The sequence below is a fragment of the Lynx rufus genome, unplaced genomic scaffold, assembly GCF_022079265.1.
Source record: "Lynx rufus isolate CCGP_SWC_20201006 ecotype Redwood Valley unplaced genomic scaffold, mLynRuf1.p SCAF_7, whole genome shotgun sequence".
NCBI classification, from domain to species: Eukaryota; Metazoa; Chordata; class Mammalia; order Carnivora; family Felidae; genus Lynx; species Lynx rufus.
Genome location: NW_025814889.1, coordinates 89,762,364 through 89,782,649, shown reverse-complemented (window position 1 = coordinate 89,782,649; position 20,286 = coordinate 89,762,364). Strand labels below are relative to the sequence as shown.

The following is a 20,286-nucleotide window of genomic DNA, read 5'->3' as shown; positions in this document are numbered from 1 at the left end:
TGCCAAAATATGTCTGATTTGTAAGTCAGGTGATTCTCTGAGCTCTGAAGGTCTGTGGTACCTTAAACTTGGCTGTAATCTGGTTGATAAGAGGAATGAACTCCTGGAGGTCTTTTGCTTCACAATCTTTGAGCATGTGTTCTGAGGCAGACGGGATGAATGGAAGAACTTCTTCCTCTAGGCAAATAATCATTCGATGAAGGAAAGTCCGAACTCCACTTCTGAGAATATCCTTTTGTAAGGGGCAACTGAGTGCTGGCAAGAATGTCTGTAAACAGTCCAGATAAACTTCGGAACAGCCACATTGTTTCACAGTCTGCTTGTTGCTGAAAGCTTTGCTGGTTCGACTACATAAGCAAAATCAAGCAACTAGTTTTAGCTTTATTCTTTGGAAGTTTTATGGAGTAATTAAAAACAATGCACAATTGGGGCGCCTAGGTGGCTCAGTCCGTTGAGGGTCAACTTCAGCTCAGGGCATGATCTCGCAGTTTGTGAGTTCGAGCCCTGCATCAGGCTCTGTGCTGACAGCTCAGAGCCTGGACCCTGCTTTGGATTCTGTGTCTTCCTCTCTCTCTGCTCCTCCCCCACTCATGCTGTGTCTCTCTCAAAAATAAATATTATTTAAAAAAAAAAACACAATAAATCACATAAGTGACAGAACTAAGAAGCCAATTCTTTTTTTTTTTTTTTTAAGTTTATTCATTTATTTTGAGAGCAAGCGAGCAGGCAAGCAAGCAGGGGAAGGGCAGACAGAGAGGAAGAGAGAGAATCCCAAGCAGGCTCTATGCCGTCAGCACAGAGCCCAATGCGGCGTCGAACTCACAAACCATGAGATCATGACCTGAGCAGAAATCAAGAGCTGGACACTCAACTGACTGAACTGCCCAGGTGCCCTGCCAATTATCTATTTTCTATGTCACAACTGCTTCCATCTTCGGCTAATACAGTTATTTGCATACTATCGCTTCTAGCTACCATTCCAGAATAGGCTCAGGTTAAACGAATGACAGGTCATTAATACAAGCCTTCTAATGAAAATCTACTTAAATGTTTTACTAAAATCCTGATAAAGCAAGCAGAAAAGAGAAAAAAAATACACTTACTATGACTGGGCTATATTAGACAATCTGCAAACTACTGACTTAAATTTAGAAAACAGTCTTTAGAATTCAAGTTATTTATATATCCTTACATTAGCTTTTACACTGAAGTATTCTATAGAGCAATTTCCCATTAGCAACCACTCCAGCTTTCATACGTTATTGTCTGCCAATAAAATATATGGGCAAAGAGGAAAAAAAAAGGCAGCTGGGGTGGTCTTCAGGACACAATGTAAAAGTTAAAAAGAAACCTCAAGACTTCATCTTTAAAGAACCAAGACTGATCCAGGGGTGCCTGAGTGGCTCAAGTTGGTTTAAGTATCTAAACTGATCCAAGATGTCTCCACATGTCACTAGTATATAAACTCTTCAGTTAACCCCCCTAAATATACAATCAATGTATACCAAAGAAGTCAGATGATCAAGGATTTGGATAGTTATCAAACCAGAAATGCAAAATGTTATGTGACCTAGTCCCTTCTTCAGTTAAATCTTCTAATTTATTGGATATAGAGAAGAAAGGTTTAGATAATTTTCTGGACAATCCAGTTTTCAAAACATGGATATGTGTGCCCAATTATTTTGTGTGTGTGTGCGTGTGCACCCAGTGCTAAAAGATCCAAGTAAATGGTTCTTGATGTGTGTTCTGTGTGTGCATACTCACTTTACAATCTTAATTGCAATCACACTCACCTGGCAAATCCAACGGCATGGTTGAGACAGTCTGCTAGTGATGCCTGCCTTTCTTCATCTTGTGCCAGCATCAACTTTTCTAACAGAATTTTAAACTTCTCCATTAGTGGGGTCAACAGATTTCTCATTAATGCTTGTTTCCGTTCGGCAGGATATTCACTATTAACAATCAGCACTCCAGCTGTCTCATAAATAAAGAGTTGATCATCGCTGCTCAACAAAGACTGGTAACCATTCTCCTAGAAAGAAATTTAATCCTACTGGTGTTTATCATTGTTCAGTTCCCCTCATTTAAGTACAATTAGTGCGATAGGGACAGGAGATAAAATCTATCACATCAACTCATTATTAAAAAGTAGATCAAGTACTTACCAAAAACAAATTTTCTCCCAGCACCACATAATGGAAAGAGAATGGAATTTGAGGTCAAAAGATCAAAGGTCTAATTCTATCCTTGATAAAACAGTAAACTGTCATATAAATTATTAGTTAGCCTTCTAACTTGTTCACTTTTGAGAACAATCTTATTTGTAAAACTGTTACGAGGCGAATGAGATGTATAAAGGTGTTCTGAATGTTAATACAAAGATCACACAGGTAAATATTTTGAGGAGTATTTAAGAATTGAATAACAATAAAAACCACACAATAAACACACCACACACACACACACACATACACACACACACCAGTTGTTACTTTAGAATGTATGAAAATAAGACTGCATATGGAAGAAATAGTTCTCATTCAAGCACAGGTAAATATCCCATACACTGGTCAATTCTTATTAATGACTTTTATTATTTTTTTACATTACATTAATGATTTTTATTACTTTTTACTTTGGGAGGGATCAAAAGGAGGGTGAAAATACCAGAGTGCACTCTAGATCCAACACTAAAGCTCCCTGTTAAAAAATCACATGGGGCACCTGGGTGGCTCAGTCGGTTGGTTAAGCATCAGACTGTTGATCTCAGCTCAGGTCTTGATCTCACAGTTTCGTGAGATCGAGCCCCGCATGGGGCTCCACACTGACAGTGCAGGGCCTGCTTGGGATTCTCTGTTTCCCTCTCTCTCTGCCCCTCTCCCTGTCTCTGTCTCTCCCAAAATAAATAAACCTAAGAAAAATTACATAAAAAGCGTGCCCGGGTGACTCAGCTGGTTGAGAGTCCGACTCTTGATTTCGGCTCAGGTCATGATTCCACAGTTTCAAGAATCAGAGCCCTGTGCTGGGCTCTGCACTGACAGTGCAGACTGCTTGAGAGTCTCCCTCTCTCTCTGCCTCTGCCCTGCTTGCACTCTCTCTCTCTCTCTCAAAATAAATAAACTTAAAAATATTTACATAAAAATCTAGTTTTAGAACAAATTATGTGGTGATTTTATATAAAAGAGTACCTCATTTATTAAAAGAAGCATGTCCCCATATAGAAGTAGCTAAAGCATTTAAGTACCACTAGGACTAATCACTGCTTTAGGGGTTAAAAACACCAAGATAAAGCAGCTATATGGATATCAGGTCCTGGGGCACCCGGGTGGCTCAGCTGGTTGAGCATCCAACTTCGACTCGGGTCACGACCTCACAGTTGGTGAGTTTGAGCCCTGAATCAGGCTCACTGCTGTTAGTGCACAGCCCACTTCAGGTCTTCGGTCTCCCTTACCCAACCTCCCCCCCTCATGTTCTCTCTCTCAAAAATAAATATTTAAAATAAAAAATAAATGAATTAATGGTACTTAAAAATGGGTACTCATGACCCTATTAAGCAGACAACATTCAGTAAAAGCCTCTAAACAAAGTGTTTTTATATACTAAAAAGGGATTGCAGCTATAGTTTAAGCCCTTGTTTATACAAACAGTATAAAAAATCAAAGATTTCTAATATGTATAAGATGATATTGCTACATAAAACTTTCTGAATGCCTAGGTCTTATAAGGTCACTGTAAAGCTGCCAAGGAAAACTGGCATTAATTAGGTGAAGTTCTTTCATGTATAGGGTTTTGTAATATGCCAAGACAATTTAAGCATATAATTCATTAGTAATCTTTCATTCAGTGAAATTATGTAACCACTGAACTCTAAGTTTTGATATTCAATGAAAAGAACAAAAGTATTATTTTATGTTTAACACTTCTCAAGTGGAAGCTTTAGTAGGAACTTTTATCAAAATGAAAAAAATGAGTCAACGTCAGTGTACAAAAACATGTAGAGGTCAAAATATACTTACAAAGTATCTCAATTTAAATCTTTCTGATGAAATGAATACCAAAATATCAACCAGCATTTAAACATTTTTAGCCAAAGCCTTAAATTACTCAAAAAAAGTCACTCTACTGGTAGCAAGTCACTTAGAATGGCTAATATGATCATATACTAAATAAGAAAAAATTTAGAAATTAAATTTTTCCTTCTCCGTAAGATACTTCCAACATTTAACAGTGAGAACAGACCATATCTCATTCTGCCAAATTTATCAGTCAACTCCTGATTATTTTCTATCACTATTTTATTAATTCTAGTATGATGTTTACTAATCCCAACAGAATTTTGGTAAACAGAAGTAATTAACCTTGCACACACCCTCTTCCTCTCTGCCACCCTGACCCTTCATTAAGAAAACTGCCTACAAGGCATTAGCATTAAAGGCTAAAGGCACGTATGGCTTCAATGATATTTGGAGAGAATCTGTAAATTGGAAAGATCGATACTTACAGGTGGAGAAAGCTCTAATAAATCTTGTATCCTATTCAGAATATCCTCAATGAAAGGATTCATTTGTTTACTGAAAAAAGGCAAAAGAAAAAAATCACAATTATGTAAATAGTGCTCAAAATACCAAATCCCCCTTTATAAAGGGCAGAACTAAAAAAAAAAAAGTTCCGTTCTATGTTAGTCAGTGTAATCATTAAGACTAGCTATGATTTTTTAAAATTACAACCTTATAAGCCTTAGAATGAGTTTTCATACCCCCCCCCAAAAAAAAGATTAGGTTAAAAAATTTATTTCTAAGAATAAGAAATATATTCTTTAGAATTTCAAAGAAGGCATACAGTTATAACACCAATAAAACTGTTGGCTAAATAAATAACTAATGCCATTACATCTGACTTCAGCTCAGGTCATGATCTCACAGCTCATGAGTGAGCCCCACATCAGGCTCTGTGCTGACAGCCCAGAGCCTAGAACCTGCTTTGGATTCTGTGTCTCCCTCCGTCTCTCTCCCTCCCTTGCTCATGCTCTCTCTCTCTCTCACACAAGCGAATAATGAACATTAAAAAAAAAAAATTAAATAACTAATGCCGTTAATGATGACAGCTGTTCTATATAAAGGTATGCTTTATTTGCAAAGTAACAGGGGCTAATGAATAGTAAATGAAGTCCTAACATCATGATACCAAAAAAGAACATTTCATTAAAAAAAAAAAAAAGCCTTAGAACAAATAGAACCAAATCTACAATAGGTTTTTAGAAAATAATTTATAGGTCGTATTTAATAATCTTAAAAAGGACACATAACAGCTGATATTTCGTACTTACTTTAGAGACTTGACAAATCTGGAAAACAGGTAAGCAGCTCGGCTCCGCACTTTGGCACTAGAATGCCGCAGACCCCTATGATCTAAGAAGGCCATCTAAGGAAACGGAGACACTTTCACTACTTCTGCACTTACTTACAGCTTTTATTGTTATTGTCACAATACATGTTTGTTCCCATCAAATTTTACTTCTTAGCTCCCAGAAGGCAGGAACCTGGTATATTTAACAAATAATTCTTGAGGACACCAACAGGCCCTGGAGGACTTGTTTTAGATGACTGATTAAGCCAGAAACTGTCTATTTTAAAGAAATAGAGGAGGGGTCGGTTTCAGTGTATTCAAGAGTTTCTGAGAGCTTCTGGCTCCAAGAAAATTTATAAAAATAGACTACTATCTGCTCATTAGCAGAAATACCTGGAAAAAAACCCAGAAACTGAGGATAAAATATATACTTACTAGGACACATGGAATGTGTTGAGGTTCAACTGTGAAAAACTTTTCATATCTAACAACAGTTTCGAAGAACTCCAACGTCACAGATGTATGCTGATAGGAACTAACTCCTGATGTTACCAACTGGAGCAGAAAAAAGTTAAGACATCTGTCCTTAATTCATTGTAACATCAAAATACCCCAGTATTAACAGATGCTAATTAAGGAACTCCCATTAGCTTGCAGTGAAAACAGAAAATTATGTTCAAAATAAATGATCTGTAGTATACTTACAGTTCGCATCATATCCTGCAAAGCACTAGCTTTTGAAACATCACCTGAGAAGTGAGCACCATGAGATACTGGAAGAGCTTCTGCCAACATATACAGCAGTCTTATTGCTACTTCAACCTCCATAAAACGTGTAGTCTGCCAATTCCTACCAAGAGAGAACATGTACATGACATCTGCATATAAACATTCTATAGAACACCAACAAAAGCCTCTTTAATTATTAAGAAATCATAGTAATGGTTAATTTTAACAGGCAACAAAATTACATCACAAAATTAGAAATGACTCGTGATACATTTCGCTGTTTATGTTCCAAAAGCAGTGTTTCCCCACAAGGATCATCATAAATGGAGACAACAACAACACGGACGGAGCTAGAGAGGATAATGCTAAGTGAAATAAGCCAGAGAAAGACAAATGCCCAATGACTTCACTCGTATGTTGAATTTAAGAAACAAAACAGACACAGGAAAAAGAGAGATAAAAAGAGAGAAAGACAAACCAAATAAACAAAAGAGAACTAGAGAATAAACTGATGGTTACCAGATGGGGGAAGGGGAGGGGATGAAATAGGTGAAAGGGATTAAGAATGCACTCATGGTGAGGAGCACCAAGTAATGTGTAAAGCTGAATCACTATAATGTACACCTGAAACTAATAAAACACTGCAGGTTACCTATACAGGGATTAAAAAAAAAGATAGTTGGAGTCAAATGCATTGCTTCACATACAACATAAGACCTTGGTAAGTAACAAAGATTAACAAATTACACGAATCATGCATTGTAGACCATCATCACGGAGAAAAGGGAAGAGGTAGACCACTTACAAAAACAGGCACACACTTACTGCAGTGTGGAACTAAAAACTCTGCGAACAGAAGCCAGCAGTAGCTCCGGTGAAACTTGAGCAAGCCTGTCCAACAACAACTTCAGTTGTTTTCTGTATTCTACAAACATGGCTTCATCTTCACCCTAAGAGAGATTTTTAAATTCTCATTTTAAAACTTAAAAGACCTTAAAATTCATGTAAATGGTTCATTCTCATAGTTTTCTGCATTTGTAAATTTAATATGTACTTTTTTCATTAACATTTATTTACGTAGGAAAAATTACTACGTTTAGTAGCCTTTCCTCCCCTGCTCACAACAAACATTTCTGAACACAGCCCTAGTCCTCAAAAGCCTAGAGCCAGAAACAGTATAGGGAGGAGGTTAAGGACAAGAACCTAGAGGCAGAATGGATTCACAATGGGCTTCACGAAAGCTTCACCACCTTATTCACACTCCTTGTATCTTGTAATATCTTATAAAGATATTGTATATAACAAGTTTTGTACTAAAGTGTGCAATTTGTTCATTATCATCACCATTACCTTTTTATAGTCCAAAGTTTTTGAAAGCCTCAGATGGGGAATTGAACACTTAGCACATTGCAAAATAGCATAAACCACGCTTGAGTTGATAGAAAGCACTTGACGATCCTTGTGTGTAAAATAACTCACTGGCAACCCTGGACAAGACTTGTAGCTACAAGAAGTCCAGAGAGTTAAGTGCTTCATTCCCACTTTCCCATAGACACTTATGATCTGAGGTCCACTGACAAGGTCTCAACTCATCACTTCTATTAAATACAAAGTGAGATATGATCAGCAATTGTATTGTTAATATTTTACGAAGTTCAATGCTACAATAAGTGTTTTAAAAAGGGATAAAATACCAAACAGGCATTTTTTGAGGGTATTATGAAGGATTATGAGGCTTCTATTAATTTCACCTAAGGTGGAGGTCAATATAAGCAAGAGTGTTAAAATATTTGTTTTATTTAAAGAACTCTAAGACTGAAAATGTTAATTTGAGGTAAGTAAATAAAACTGATTTCTTCCCAACGAAAATTCTTACCTCATTTTCAAAGTTATATTCTTCATCGTAAGTCAGTTTTTTCATAACGGCCAACATGATTGCCTAAAATTAAGAATAAATATCTTGGGTCAGTTTCCTTTGACATATTTTGAAGTTGTTATATTTCAAGACAGACTGCAGTCACAAATTCTGGTATCACTTTATAAGAAGCAAAAATAAGTCAATTACCTCTACATTAGCTTTTTGCTGATCCGAGAGCACTGTAAGCTGTTAAAAAAAAAAAGCAAGCAATAATTTATTAGGTTTCCTAAAGTCGTACTCATCAAAATGTTTTTTTCATCAATTAAGACCTTTTAAAATATGCACACAACTTTTGTGGAGGGCAGTTTGGTAGTACCTTTCTGTATTTAAAATGCACCTAACCTAAAATCTAGCAAGTCCATTTCTAGTAAATAACTTGACACATAGATGAATTTCAACTCTAAGGATTATTTATAATGTATTCAGCAAAGAAGTTTACAGGACAGTAAAGTATGGTCTTCCCTTGTTTTCAAACAAGGCAAAAAAAAAAAAGAAAAAATGCTAGAAATCCATTAAGAAACATACAGTGGAATCACCAATAGTCATTTTAACTTTCTTCACGACTTTCCGTTACCTGAAATTTCTTAAGGTATGTATGCAGACATGTGTTATGTTTTCAACAATAATACAGAAGCTAAACTCAGTTTGGAAAAAAATCATTTTAAGCTGGACTTGATTCAACTAATCAAATGTAAATAAAATAGCAATGGTTTTCTCATCTAATGACATAATGAGAAGTTATTAATTTGTTTTTAATAAATCTGCCCTGCTGTGTGATTGAAAAAAAAAAATTTACTTATTTGAGTGAGAGAGACAGAGACAGGGGCAGAGAGAGAATCCCAAGCAGGCTCTGCATTGTTAGTGCAGAGATGTGGGGCTCGATCTCAGGAACCATGAGATCACATCCTGAACCAAAATAAAGAGTTGTATGCTTAATCACTGAGCCACTAGGCACCCCAGGGCCTGCAGCCTTTTAAAAATTACTAACTTCTTGAGGAGCTGGGTGGCTCAGTTAGTTAAGTGTTCGATTCTTGATTTCAGCTCAGGTCATGATCTCACAGTTTGGTTCATGAGTTCAAGCCCACTGATAGTGTGGAAGCTGCTTGGGATTCTCTCTCTCTCCCTCTCTCTCTACCCCTCCCTCCCCTGCTTGTGCTCTCTCAAAATAAATAAAATTAAAAAACACTTTAAAACAACAACAACAAAAAAATCAGCAACTTCTCAGGGCACCTGGGTTGCCCAGTAGGTTGGGCGTCTAACTCTTGATTTCAGCTCAGGCCATAAACTCATGGTTTGTGGGATCAAGCCCCATGTTGTAGGGCTCTGTGCTGACAGCACGGAGCCTGCTTGGGATTCTCTCCCTCTCTCTACCCACCCCTCCTCTACTCTCTCTCTCTCAAAAATAAACAGGGGCGCCTGGATGGCTCAGTTGGTTAAGCCTCCAACTTCCACTCTGGTCATGATCGCACAGTTTGTGAGTTTGAGTCCCACGTTGGGCCCTGTGCTGTCAGAGCCTGAAGCCTGCTTCAGATTCTGACTCCCTCTCTCTCTGCCCCTCCCCACGCTTGCATGTACGCTTTCTCTCTCTCAAAAACAAATATTAAAAGAAAAAAAATGAACAAAAATAAATAAATGGCTACAAGCCCTAACATGGAGACTATTACTGTCTACATTTTAAGTCCTTATTGGAAACAACTCTGTAAGGAGAGGTTTTTAATTGTAAAAAATTATTTATAAGAAATAATGTATATTTAGTTAAAATAACGAATGATGTTTAACAAAATTTCTACTATATTTAAAACCAAGCACAGGGGCACCTGGGTGGCTCAGTCGATTAAAGTATCCGACTCTTAGCTCAGCTCGGGTTTTGATCTCAGGTTCTTGAGTTCAAGCCCTGAGTTGGGCTCCACGCTTGGCATGGAGCCTACTTAAAAACAAACATACACAGATTCAAAATGAAAAAATAACATAAACCTACAGCTAATTCTGGAGCTTGTTAAAATCTAGCAAATTTTAGATTCTGGCCATTCTTGTTTTCTGGCTAAGAAGTTGGAAAAAAAAGAAGATGGAAAGACATTAATATTTAACAGTAAATGTAGCTAGCTAGTAGAATGACAGGTATTTTCTTTTTTCCTATATTTTTCAATTCTCTGTGGCTCTTCTATATTATGTACTGGACAAAAAGATTAAAACAAGGACTTACCTGTTTCAAAATATGAAGATAATCATAACAAAATCCAATAATATTAGAAGAGATGTCATCATCTTCATGAATTAGTAGCTGCAGCATCAGGGCCACTTTTGTTTCAATAGCTTGTAGTGCCTCTTGAGCATTCTTGATATCCCCATTCTTAATTAATTTAGTCCAACTAACTATCAAGGACTGTCCCATTCCATTTACCAGTTTAGAAAATCTGGCCAGGAAGTCAACATCTTCTTCCTACAAGCAATCAAAAGAGACCTCAATTTAAAACCTCCCACCTAAGAGTAAGAAGAAAAACTCTATCAACTTTAGTATGAATCAAGTGACAATTCTACAACCGATTTTAAATTTAACAGAAAATTAACTATTCTACTACCTGGACTGGAAACTCATTAGAATTTGAATTCTTCTACTATTATTGGCCATTGGTACTCTCCCAAGCAATTCTTTCCAACGGTTATGTGCTTCTACTGCCAACGTTATAAAAGCTTAAAAAAAGAGATCTGTGGCTTCAAAACCTTCTGTCTAAATTGTTTGATTTAGTAAATACGCTATTAACAGTTAATGTCACACTACAGTATAACAATCTGTAACAGTCCTTTCTGAAACTACGCGAGCCTCAACTATGCTACAGGAAGATAGAACTGCCATTATAACCACCTGCCTAAGGTCATACCAGTGTTAAGAGTCAGAACTTAAACTTCACATTATTTTCATTAATTATTCTTATGATGATTCTTTACAGATTTTAGTTTCATCATTTTAGGTCTTTTACCGCAGACTAAATAAGACAATTGTTAGCAATGTAAGAAAACACTACTATTCTTCTGTCGGCAAGGATAACAGGAGAGCTGTACTACTGACATACCAGCAATTCAAAGATTTCTTAGTAATTTTTTATCACTGTCACAGGCAAAAGAGAAACCTTCATGGGGCGCCTGGCTGGGTCAGTCAGTTGAGCATCCAACTTCGGCTCAGGTCAGGATCTCACGGTTTGTGAGTTTGAGCCCCACATTGGGCTCTCTGCTGTCAGCACAGAGCCTGCTTTGTTTCCTCTGCCTCCCTCTCTCTGCCCCTCCCCCACTTGCACTCTTTCAAAAATAAACATAAAAAAAAATCTTAAAAACAAAACCCCTCCATATTCTGTTTCTAAATTACTTATTTACCACACTCAGAGCCCTCACTCTGTGGGGGCTACAACGTACATAGCTCAAATGAATAACAATCAAAAGTATGGTGAAAATGTAACATTTATAACGGGGTATAGTTTTGGTCAAAACACACTGCCACGTATATAGGATATTCCTTGCTATTTAAAGGACAGACCAATGGTATCAGATTCAACTGGGAGTTTGTTAAAAATGCACAACTGCAGGTACCATTCCAGGTCTTCGACTTTAAGAACTGGTATAATTATATATACATACACATATATATTACAGGTATATAAATATATGTGTGTATATTATATATGTATTATTATATATATCATTATGTATACATTATAGTATATATATTATATATAGATCATAATATGTATTATTATATATATAATTATTAAATATAACAATAAATTTACTGTCCAAGGCAAATGCTACAGCGAACATTATGGCTTTCTGAATACAGTGTTTCCTTATTTATAATCTCAAGGAGAGTTTACAACATTGGGGAAAAAAGGAAAAAAGAAAGCGTATTTAAATTAATACCTGTCCTACTTTGTTCTAACAATTTTGAAAACTTAATACATAAATTTACCGACCTGGTCAATGCTGAAAAACCCAGCAGACTGTAATACTTGACACAAAGATTCTACTAGTTTCATTTTATCAACAGGATCCATTCCTTTATTTACAATTTCAAATAAACAGTCACATGCTTCTTCCCGTAGAACTTCTATTGACATATGACCTAGCAGCATATTTATAAACCTGGCAACAGCAGAATAAAACTGTTACAACATTTTCAAACACATGAGTTTTACACACTGTATTTTGTAGACTTAAATCCTGATAATATATGTATACTTACCTATCATTGGCTATAAGGGATAAGTCTATCCAAGAGACATAAGCCCCAACTACCTCAAGGCACTGACATGTCACTTCTGAATTAGTATACTGATAATTTTGTAAGATTTGGTACCATGATTCCACTAAGTTTGGAATGCACTGCTCCCTCATGGTATCTTTTATTAGAGTATTCCTACGAGCCTCCTGAAAAACAAAATAAAACATCTTATGCATCGAGTAGATTACCACACAAAATAATTTTTGACATCTGAATAGTTACACAAATTTCCTCACTACTAAACTTCCAGACTTGTTAACACATTCCCTGCCACTGTTTTCTATTTCTCAACTCTAAAATCATATCCTGTGATTCTTTTAATATCCTTTTTCTGTTGCATTCCACAGTGCCAGATTTCTTATTAGACACAAACCACAGGGGCGCCAGGGTGGCTCAGTCAGTTAAATCAACTTTGGCTCAGGTCATGATCTCATGGCTTGTGAGTTCGAGCCGTGCATTGGGCTCTGTGCTGACAGCTCAGGGCCTGGAGCCTGCTTTGCATTCTGTGACTCCCTCTCTCTCTGCCCCTCCCCTGCTCATGTTCTGTTTCTCTCTCTCTCTCTCTCTCTCTCTCTCTCTCACAAACATTAAAAAAATTTTTTTTAATAAAAAAAACCCAACTATAAATAAGCATTACTTAGAAATCTAAAGCATATGATAAAAGGTACTTGTCAATATTATACAAACATGATTATTTAACCTACGTAAGAGAGTGGAAATTTGTTTTTAATTAAAATTTTTTTGAGTATAGTTGACTTAAAATATTACATTAGTTTCAGGTATACAACATAGTGAATCAACATCTTTATACATGCTGCAGGAATGGTAATAATTTAAATGCATGATAATAACCTTTACAGTTTTAAGTATTTCTGACATATGACTTTAAATTATTTTACACATTTGAATCAAGCAATTTTCTTTAATGTTTATTTATTTTTGAGATAGAGAGGGGCAGAGAGAGAGGGACACAGAGGATCTGCACTATAGTGCAGAGCCCAATATGGGGCTCAAACTCACAAACCGTGAGATAATGACCTGAGCCAAAGTCGGACACTTAACTGACTGATCCACCCAGATACTCCTGAATCAAGCAATTTCTGTTGTGTCATTTAAGAAGAAGGTGAAGGGTGCCTGGGTGGCTCAGTCAGTTAAGTGTCCAACATTGGCTCAGGTAGTGATCTCACAGTTCATGGGTTCAAGCCCCATGTTGGCTCTGTGCTAACAGCTCAGAGCCTGGACTGCTTCTCTTTCAAAAATAAATAAACATTAAAAAAAAAAAAAAGAATAAGAAGAAAGTGTGGTGCCTGGGTAGCTCAATCAGTTAAGCATCTTACTCTTGATTTGGGCTCAGGTCATGATGTTGCGGTTTTTTTGTGAGATCAAGACCTGTGTCAAGCTCTGCACTGACATCACAGAGCCTGTTTGGATTCTCTCTTCTCTCTCTGCCCTTCCCTGCCCACGTGCTCTCAAAATAAATAAACCATTAAAAAAAGTGAAAGAATAAGGAGAAAAGTTATATCAGATAATGAAGAAATAAAGACTAAGGTGATGGGCTGTGTAATGGAGAATACCGAAGAAAGGGCACAGATTGATAAGCAACGATACCTCCTCACTAACTATATAGCAGGAGTAAATACAGACTGCATTGCTTCAAAAATTCCTAAGAGAACCAATTTGTGTATTTCACTGGAGAAAGTACTTGCCTCATTACAAAACAAATGAACAAAAAAAACCAAAACCACCAAAAAAACAAAACAAAAAAAAACAACCCTCTAAAGTAATACTCTAATTTCAACATACACTTGGGGGAAAAAAGCCAGTTCAAGTTCCTTTGTAGAACAAAATTAAAAATGGGTGAATTTATAATCATTGCAAAAATTTGGGGATACCTGGCTGGCTCAGTTGGAAGAGCATACAACTCTTGATCTTGGGGATGTTTGAGCCCCATCTTGAATGTAGAGATTACTAAAATAAGTAACTGAAAAAAAAAAAAAAAAGAAGAAAGAAAAAGAAAAGAAAACGTGTCTCCAGGGATGCCTGGGTGGCTCAGCGTGTTAAGCATCTGACTTCAGCTCAGGTCATGATCTTGCAGTCCATGGGTTTGAGCCCCATGTCAGGCTCTGTACTGACAGCTCAGAGCCTGGAGCCCGGTTCAGATTCTGTGTCTCCCTCTCTCTCTGCCCTTCCCCTGCTTGCACTCTGTCTCAAAAATAAACGTTAAAAAAAATATTTTTTTTAAATTAAAAAAAAAAAAAAGACAATGTGTCTCTGAATAAAAGAGACATCCCACTGTTTTTTTATTATGTGCCCATCACCTGCTACAAAATGTTCATTAAAAACTAACAATTACAGGAACTTGGGTGGCTCAGTTGGTTGAGCATCCAACTCTTGATTTCAGCTCAGGTCATGATCTCACGGTCTTGGGACTGAGCCCTGCATTGGGCTCAGCACAGAGCCTGCATGGGATTCTTTCTCTCTCCCTGTCTGCCCCTCTTGCGCTCATGAACTGGATTCTCTCACACATGCTCTCTCTTTCAAAATGGATAAACTTAAAAAAAATCAACTAACAATTAATGGGAAGTTACTTGCCTCTGATGTATGCACCACATCACGATCCACCAACTCTGAATCAATTGCCATGAGGATTCGGAGGTACAGATCTACTCCCCTTGGATTTAGGTCCACTACTGAGAGAATGTCAAAAAAAAACTTGGGCCATCTAGTGAGATATTCTGTAACAAAAAGCAAGGCGAAGACTTGGGCTGCTTTATTTCGTATAAAGGTCTTCTCTGGTTGGGGATTCAGCATCTGACAAACAGAGAAATTGTCCTTGAAATCAAATGTAAACTGGAAACTCTCATACTGTTTTCCTATTTATCATCGATAGGCAAAAACTCACCAAACCTCTACACAGTCTAGATTAGCTATGCAACAAATATGCTTAAAAATTACCAAAGTATTTAAGTGATTACCCAGGTGGAAAAGTCAAACAAAGATGGTTACTTCTCTTTCTCACACTTCTGGAGAAAAGTTTCCCATGTAGAGTTTTAATACTTATTCCTTTTACTAACTGCTTTTCTTCTAGCTGTTTGCTCTTTAAGGAAAATAAAAATTCCACCTACATAACTACTACTTTATATGTTAAGATTAGTTAAAATTAACAAAAAAGAACACAACATGAACAAAAAACTCTAAGATCCCCCCCACCCTTTGTAAAGAGGCTGTCCAGGAGGGCTCATGTTTAAAAGTAAACAAAGTGTCTGTTTCTGTCAAGTAGTTAAACAACAACAAACTATTTTAAAACCAAGTTTCAACAATGTGTCATGGAAAGCATGACAGTTTCAGTTATTGATATAATTTTAAATTATTGCGAGGCTTTCTTATACCCATGATCTTTGAAATCAGCACTTTCTAAAAGAGCTATGGGATCAAATGGAGGATAAATGTCCAACATTTCTGAGGTAAAATTCTAAACTCTTACAAAACTAAAAATTTAAATATCTGGCAATTTGAGGTACAGAATAAAATTACTAGTTTACCTGAGCTTGAAGCCAAGAGATGAGCGTCTCCCTAATTAGTTGTTGCTGAACTGTAGTTAGTTCTGAGTATCTGTCCAAAATAGAGAAGAAAAATAGTAATGCCTGTATTTGGTGTCTGTGGTTTAAAAAGTAACAGCCCCGGGGCGCCTGGGTGGCGCAGTCGGCTAAGCGTCCGACTTCAGCCAGGTCACGATCTCGCGGTCCAGGAGTTCGAGCCCCGCGTCAGGCTCTGGGCTGATGACTCAGAGCCTGGAGCCTGTTTCCGATTCTGTGTCTCCCTCTCTCTCTGCCTCTCCCCCGTTCATGCTATGTCTCTCTCTGTCCCAAAAATAAATAAAAACGTTGAAAAAAAAATTAAAAAAAAAAATAAAAAGTAACAGCCCCATATATTTGAAAGGGAAAATCTATGTAACACTCAATTACTTAAAACTTCCTAAAATAAATTGATAATGCTTCTCATCACGGCTTTAAAGAAAAGACGGGGTGGGCCTGGTAGGTAGCATATCAACCACTGATCTTAGTTTAAGGTTCAGCTCACGTGAAAATACAATGGTAGCTGTGGAATTTTTCAAATGGAAATATGGCTATGTTTTGAGGTCTGTGACTTACAAAATAAATCGACAGGCAAACTAAGGGTCCTCTGAGCAGCGATTCACTGTTTTCTGCTTGAGGCAAGTTTCTAAATGCAAGTGGTCACTCTGCCACTAACCTCTAACAGAGTTATCATGTAGAAAACAGGTTTGCTGTTGCTAGATCTTCTGATTTTTCCAGAGAAGCTTGAAATCTAATTTGTTGTGTGAAATGTCTGGATTTTTTATTGTAACCAATGAAGTCAGTATTTTTAAAACACTTTGGGATAAATCAAAACACATCTATAAACTGGATGTGACTTATGCACTGTCAACCTACAGCTTATGATTTTCCCAGAAAAAAACTAACTTAGAAAATGGTCTCTCCTCACAAATTTCGGAGTCAAAACAGTGAGAAAAGCCTTACTTGTATTTAACTTGATGTTCCAGTACTTGAAAGCAGAAAAACTTTATGTGATCATCACTGAAAAAGAAAAAAGGAAAACCAGGTTAGAAGAGAATTTAGAGAAAACAAATCAAAAGTAAAATACTAGTGAAACATCTGAAAAGTTTCTCAAAGGAGACCTTTGGCTTCCTTTCTACCTCTTGATCTCATATATTACACTGATAACCATTTGTTTAGAACTTCAATATTATACAATGATGAATATTTCCATTAAATCTGATAAAATGATGACAAAAATTAAGATGCAGCTTAAGTATACTGCTTTGCAAACAGAAGGCATTCCCCCTAAATTCTAGATGTTTGGATTCCTGTAACAACTCCTACACTTTACAACAGAAAGGCTAGAATAGGGGTAGAATAACAAATGGTCAAATACCCATACTGATTCAAACAGAGATTAGTAACTGAAATCATACTTAAAATTCAACCCTAGACAGCTGCATTGCACCAAATCCAAAATGAGCAGTGCCACTCGGACTGGTAGTTCAGCCTCAAAATTTCATGCAGAAAACCAAGTTACAGATACACTGCCCTTGTAAGAAGGGAGCAAAAATCAGTTATCTACCAATTTTCTACTCTCAAGGGTCTCTCTAGGGGTGACGCAGAGCTGCAGTGAGTCAACTACAATCTCTAACAAAATCCGTTTAGAGAACAACAGGGGTGCCTAGGTGGCTCAGTCGATTTAAGTGTTCAAGTGGGTTTCAGCTCAGGTCAAATGATCTTGCGGTTCAGTTCGTGAGTTTGAGTCTCCTGTAGGGCTCTGCGGTGGCAGTGCGGAGCCTGCTTGGGATTCTCTCTCCCTCTCTCTCTCTCAAAATAAATAAATAAACAAAGCAAAACCAAAAATACCAGCAATAACAACAATCTGTTCATCTAGTGTAGTTTGTCTGGGCGAGCCTTAATCATTGAACAATTTTTCATATCTAAAGCTAACTGGTAAATACAAGAATAGGCAGTATCTTAATTTAGACTACATGAATTAACTAAACAAAATAATTTCACACACAAGAAGTTGAAACAATCTTTTAATTAAGTTAGGTTTAATTACCACCTCTTCTGAGAACTTAAGGTTTCTATCCTTACCATGGATGACACTGAAGCCTTAACTGAACTGTAAAAGACTTAGGTTTCCACTGAAAAATATACTACAGAAATCCTTTTAAAAGCCAGATCTTATATCCTCTAAGGCATACAGATGTTCTCGAAATAAACTCTAACGTGGAGTACTTGGTTCCAACCGTCAACAGTGGCAACTCACAGCCACAACATGTCGACTATGCCAGCTAGAAGCCATCACTAACACCCAGGGGCATATTGCCACCAGCAAGTTGTCTGCTTACCCTAAGTCAGCTGTGTTTCCCTACGCCTTACTATGTCAATTGTATGCCTTTTTCAGTTAAGTAACTTAGTTAACCATTATATAAACTAATGAAATGAGTATGAAAGTTCCTATTTTTGTAAAAATTAAGCTGAACGCTTTAAAAAGACTTCACAGGAAGTCACATTACAAAAAGGAAAAACCTTAGGACGCTAATTCAAAGGGATACATGCACCCCTGTGTTTATAGCAGCACTATTTACAATAGCCAAGACATGGAAGTAGCCCAAGTGTCCACTGAGAGATGAATGCATAAAGAAAAGGTGGTATATATACACAATGGAATATTATTCAGCCATAAAAAAAGAAATCTTGCCATTTGTAACGACACGGATGGAGCTAGTGTGTATAATGCTAAGTGAAGTAAGTCAGTCACAGAAAGAGAAATACTCTGTGATTTCACTCATATGCGGGAATTTAAGAAACAAATGAACAAAGGGGAAAAAATAAAAGCAAGATACATAAATCAAGAAAAAGACTCTTAATTATAGAGAACAAACTGATGATTACCAGAGGAGAGGTGGCTAAGGGAATGGGTTAAATAGGTGATGGGGATTAAGGAGGGCACTTGTCATGATGAGCACAGGGTGATCACTATATTGTACACCTGGAAACAATATAACACTGCATGTTAATTAACTGGAATTAAAATAAAAATTCTTAATATTTTTTTTTTCCTTTTTAAGTTTTTAAAATTTATTTTAGAGAGAGAGTGTATGCCAAGCCAGGGGGAGGAGCAGGGGGGTGGGGGGAGAGGAGAAGAGGGAGGGAGGGAGAGAGAGAAAGGGGGGGAGGAAGAGGGGGAGACAGGGAGAGAGGGAGAGAGAAAGAAAGAAAATGAATCTGAAGCAGGCTCCACATTTGGCACAGAGCCCGACACAGGACTCAATCCCCCAATCCTGGGATCACAACCTGAGCCAAAATCAAGAACTGGGACACTCAACTGACTGAGCCACTCAGGCACCCCTAAAATAAAATTTTTAAAAAGGGGGCACCTGGCTGGCTCAGTCAGTTAAGTGACTGACTGGCTCAGGTCATCATCTCACTGTTTGTGAATCTGAGCCCCAGGTCAGGTTTTGAGCTGATGGTGCAGACAGCCTGCTTGGGATTCTCTCTCCACCTGTCCCCCACTTGTGCTATCTCTAAGTGAATAAACAAACAAAAAGAAAAATTAAAAAAATTTTATTATAAAGGGAAAATCCTTCTGCATATTTGATGTGGGCTAGATAACTAGAAGACTTGGAGAGGTGGGGCTAAGTAACTAAAACATCTAACTTCTTCAATCCACTGGAGATCCAAAGTGGAAACTGTAGAGGATGCATTATAGGTGTGATCAATGTAAGAATGATGAAGCAAATGCTAGTGGCATATACATAAAGGAAAGAGCTTGATTTAATATAAAGAAGCTGGTAAGTGAATGTGTATACACTCTAAATTTTTTGTATACTTTAAATTAAAATAAAAACTTAACCCTCCCCCGTTCAGGCTCTGTCTCTCTCTGTCTCAAAAATAAATAAAACGTTAAAAAAAAAAATTAAGGGGCACCTGGGTGGCGCAGTCGGTTAAGCGTCCGACTTCAGCCAGGTCACGATCTCGCGGTCCGTGAGTTCGAGCCCCGCGTCGGGCTCTGGGCTGATGGCTCAGAGCCTGGAGCCTGTTTCCGATTCTGTGTCTCCCTCTCTCTCTGCCCCTCCCCCGTTCATGCTCTGTCTCTCTCTGTCCCAAAAATAAATAAACGTTGAAAAAAAAAAATTAAAAAAAAAAAAAATTAAAAAAAGGGGCGCCTGGGTGGCTCAGTCGGTTGGGCGGCCGACTTCGGCTCAGGTCACGATCTCGCGGTCCGTGAGTTCAAGCCCCGCGTCGGGCTCTGGGCTGATGGCTCAGAGCCTGGAGCCTGCTTCCAATTCTGTGTCTCCCTCTCTCTCTGACCCTCCCCCGTTCATGCTCTGTCTCTCTCTGTCTCAAAAATAAATAAAACGTTAAAAAAAAAAAAACAAAAAAACTTAAGATACATACAATTTATGACTACCTCCTCTGCCAACCTTTTAGAAAACCATCATAAGGAAGTT

At 37.4% G+C, this 20,286-nt stretch overlaps 1 protein-coding gene across 4 annotated transcripts in view; it reads right to left on the bottom strand.

Annotated features, from left to right (window-relative positions):
* XPOT (exportin for tRNA) overlaps positions 1-20,286 on the bottom strand; it is a 37,526-nt gene that overhangs the window by 9,456 nt on the left and 7,784 nt on the right. For all 4 annotated transcript variants that reach the window (XM_047065935.1, XM_047065933.1, XM_047065934.1 and 1 more), the window contains 15 exons: positions 16,802-16,858; positions 15,806-15,875; positions 14,856-15,074; positions 12,225-12,409; positions 11,956-12,124; positions 10,197-10,433; positions 8,141-8,179; positions 7,952-8,014; positions 6,901-7,025; positions 6,052-6,196; positions 5,782-5,901; positions 5,327-5,421; positions 4,502-4,571; positions 1,794-2,032; positions 62-347 (listed from right to left, as the gene is read on the bottom strand). In XM_047065935.1, coding sequence (XP_046921891.1) covers positions 62-347; positions 1,794-2,032; positions 4,502-4,571; positions 5,327-5,421; positions 5,782-5,901; positions 6,052-6,196; positions 6,901-7,025; positions 7,952-8,014; positions 8,141-8,179; positions 10,197-10,433; positions 11,956-12,124; positions 12,225-12,409; positions 14,856-15,074; positions 15,806-15,875; positions 16,802-16,858 — 2,119 coding nt within the window. The remainder of the gene's footprint in view (positions 1-61; positions 348-1,793; positions 2,033-4,501; positions 4,572-5,326; positions 5,422-5,781; positions 5,902-6,051; positions 6,197-6,900; positions 7,026-7,951; positions 8,015-8,140; positions 8,180-10,196; positions 10,434-11,955; positions 12,125-12,224; positions 12,410-14,855; positions 15,075-15,805; positions 15,876-16,801; positions 16,859-20,286) is intronic.